Genomic DNA, 3,116 nt, shown 5'->3' with positions numbered 1-3,116 from the left:
ACCACCATTCGATCCCTTCCACCACCAACTGCCAATTTCACACAAGACATCCCAACCATTCCCGACTAACCGCCCCTAGGTTGCGTCCCGACCATTGCATCCATCCTTCTGCCTGCGCGGGGCATATATACCTAGGTAGTCTGCACACCGGCATCCTTGCTCGGCCAGGTCGCAAACGTGCCAGCCACGCGCATTTCTCTTACATCATCGTCGCCGACATTCCTAATCGCCGTCGGCCACCGGACTAATCGGATCACCACCCACGGTAATGCGTCTTTCCACAACCACCTACTAATATGCCTCCCACACGATCATCGCAAAGGGCTCGCCGAGTCCGCGACGTCAGCCCCAGTCTAGCCCACGCCGAAATGTCGTCGCCATCGCGACCTTCGAAGCGCAGGAGACGGGTATGTTTGCGATTGCAATTCCCCCAACGAAACCCACGTTTGCTAATGATGCGCTCCCAGGCGGACCCCGATCCCCCTCCTCCACCACCCTCGGATCCCGTCGACGAAGAGGACTCTAGCCTCACCATCGATCCCACCAACGACAACAATGTCGAACCCAACGTAGCCGCTGATACCATCATCACCCGAGTAACCGAGCACCTGGCCAGCACCGAGACGAAGGCTTCTAAGGAACACGCCAATGCCAATCATACATCCCAGGGAGATATAGAGGCATATGCGAAGATTGCGGCCAGAGAATGGACCTACTACGTACGCCAGCTCAATGTCAACATCGGCCGCTTTTCGGAGATGGCCGAGGATGGCACCGCACTCGCCCAGAATCCCGAAGACGAGGGTTTTGTCCACATTGACCTCGGCCCTAACAAGATCTTTTCACGCAAGACCGCAAGGGTATTCTACGGTGCCGACGAGGAGAAGTGGTTTCTGGAGTGTAAGGGGCGCAACCCCGTAAAGGTCAACGGTGTGCCGCTCAAGAAAGATGACGAGCCGCATCCTTTGTCCAGCGGAGAGGTGATTGAAGCAGGCGGTATTGAAATGATGTTTGTGCTGCCGGCTAGTACTAGTCGCTTGCAGATTCACGACATGTTCATATCACGTATTGGTCCTGCGGCGCCACAAATCAAGCACTCAGGATCTAGCCCATCGCTGGAAGCTCGCCATGCACTGCCTGCGGCTCCCTTGTCTTCGGGAGATCGCCCATCATCGAGCAATGCTGGCCGCCCTCCGTCATCCAGAGGCGGCGCCTTTCCACAGCCGATCGCACCCGCGCCCCCGGATTACAAGCGTCCTGGCACACCTCAGTCGGCCAAGAGCCGTACAATTGCATCAGCGCACAAGTCGCCGGCATACGGTAGCTCTGGGACCATGCTGCTCAACAATGGTGAAGTCGACCTGAGCCTGGAAGAAAACAAACACATCAAGCCCTCTTACAGCTATGCTCAAATGATCACCCAGGCCATAGTGAGCCAGAAGGAGCAGAAGCTCAACCTTAACAACATTTACCGGTACATCACAGATCACTATGCCTATTACCGCAACCAGACGCCCTCGGGGTGGCAGGCAAGTCTTGATACTTACTTCCCATCATCTGTTGCAAGTACTAACCCTCTCACAGAACAGTATCCGCCACAACCTGTCGCTGAATAAAGCCTTTATCAAGGCGCCTCGTTCAACTGATGAACCAGGCAAGGGCATGAAGTGGGAGATTGTACCGGAACAACGAGAGGAGATGACGCGCCAGGCCTTTAAGGTAGGGCGTGGTGGACACCGAGGGTCATCGGCTCCATCCTCACCCAGCGCGCCGAACCAGCTGAACTACATCAATCACGGACCCAAGGACATGACATCGGGTCGGGAGCCGGCATCAGCACGGAAGCGGAAGGCCTCTCCAACAGGCTCGCCCTTACCTAGTTCGGCTTTCAATCGATCTCAGATGACCCCTGAGCGGAGTTCACGATTCCAGCCGCCCGGCTCTGCCAGTTTTCAAGATGGTAGCCCACTTCCACGGCCTCGAAAATCGCTTGACAAAGCAAGCTCCTTTGCCACGACTACCACTGATAGCTTACCACGCTCGCCTCCCCTCTTGACGTCTTCTTATTTACAGGACGAGACACCGTCATTTATCACGCCGGTACCCCATCGAGTCCAGCCACGCATTGCACCCCCGAGTACCGCTCAGCGGCCGAGTCAGCACATGCCTACCAGCTCACCTGCGCCATTCTGGAAATTTGCCGATATTGGCAGCACACCGGCCAGGCCTTTCGACATCAGCCCGTCCAAGCCGTCTCTCAACTTGCCTCGCAGCAGCAGCCCGCCCCCTTCGCGGGAGATGACGGCAGTCGCTCTCCGATTGGTAGCCCCACCCGGTCGTCTGGCCGTGCAGCAACACAAGAGACGACGACTGTGGATGAGGAGGAAGAAGAGGGCGGCTTCGACCTGACAAAGGGATTCCAGAGCATCGGCTCATACCATAACCACCTTGGCCGCGGCGGTGGCTTGCTGGCTCGAGCGAACGGTGGACGATAGGGACGAGATCCACCGCCCGGCGGAGTTGCACAAACAGGTGGATGTATTGTTTGTTGACCCGCCCGTACTCAGCGATTACTGCTCAACATCCTGCGAGGCAAGCACTGCACATGAGTAGTAGCAGTAGTACCGTTTCCACGGTTATTTTGCCTAACTTTTTCAGCGCCATCACTATTTGTCTCGAGATGGATATGAATGGCTGAAATTCACCGGCATGATTTGACGTTTACGATGATTAGGACTTTTTGCACTTTCGGATTAGGGGGAGTGCATGAAAAAGGGAGGGCAACCTGGTTACTTTCGGATGGCGCAATATTGGAACGGACATGGATTGTGCCCAACGGATCATCATCATCAGGTTGTTTTTGTTCTTTCACAAAGCATCATCGTCTGTAGCATTGTTTGTAGGCTAGCGTTGTATTATTCCTGCTTTCCCGGCGGCGTTCTGAACAAGGAAAACTCGGATGAACAACACCACTTTCTAGGTATTGGTTGATAGCAGCAGCAGTAGTAGAAAGAATAAGTTGAATGTCGGGAAGCATTTTTCGACTGGAATTGCTTCCAAGCATCTCTACTCATACCCAGATTGTATTCTTTCGCCTTCCGGTAACGTGGCAATGG

General features: G+C 54.9%; 1 protein-coding gene across 1 annotated transcript; it reads left to right on the top strand.

The window, feature by feature from the left end:
* Positions 1-296: 296 nt before the first annotated feature.
* On the top strand, positions 297-2,495 carry PG997_002330 (Fork-head transcriptional regulator 2; the record flags this gene model as incomplete). The annotated part of the gene is made up of 5 exons (XM_066806645.1): positions 297-407; positions 468-1,474; positions 1,512-1,533; positions 1,585-1,960; positions 2,074-2,495. 5 exons carry the CDS (start codon positions 297-299, stop codon positions 2,493-2,495), a joined length of 1,938 nt encoding a protein of 645 aa, XP_066673941.1.
* Positions 2,496-3,116: the final 621 nt, after the last annotated feature.

The sequence above is a fragment of the Apiospora hydei genome, assembly GCF_038363865.1.
Source record: "Apiospora hydei strain CBS 114990 chromosome Unknown utg000003l_segment0_segment0, whole genome shotgun sequence".
Lineage (NCBI taxonomy): Eukaryota > Fungi > Ascomycota > Sordariomycetes > Amphisphaeriales > Apiosporaceae > Apiospora > Apiospora hydei.
Note: the sequence above shows the minus strand (reverse complement) of the source record. Positions and strands in the feature narration are given on the sequence as shown.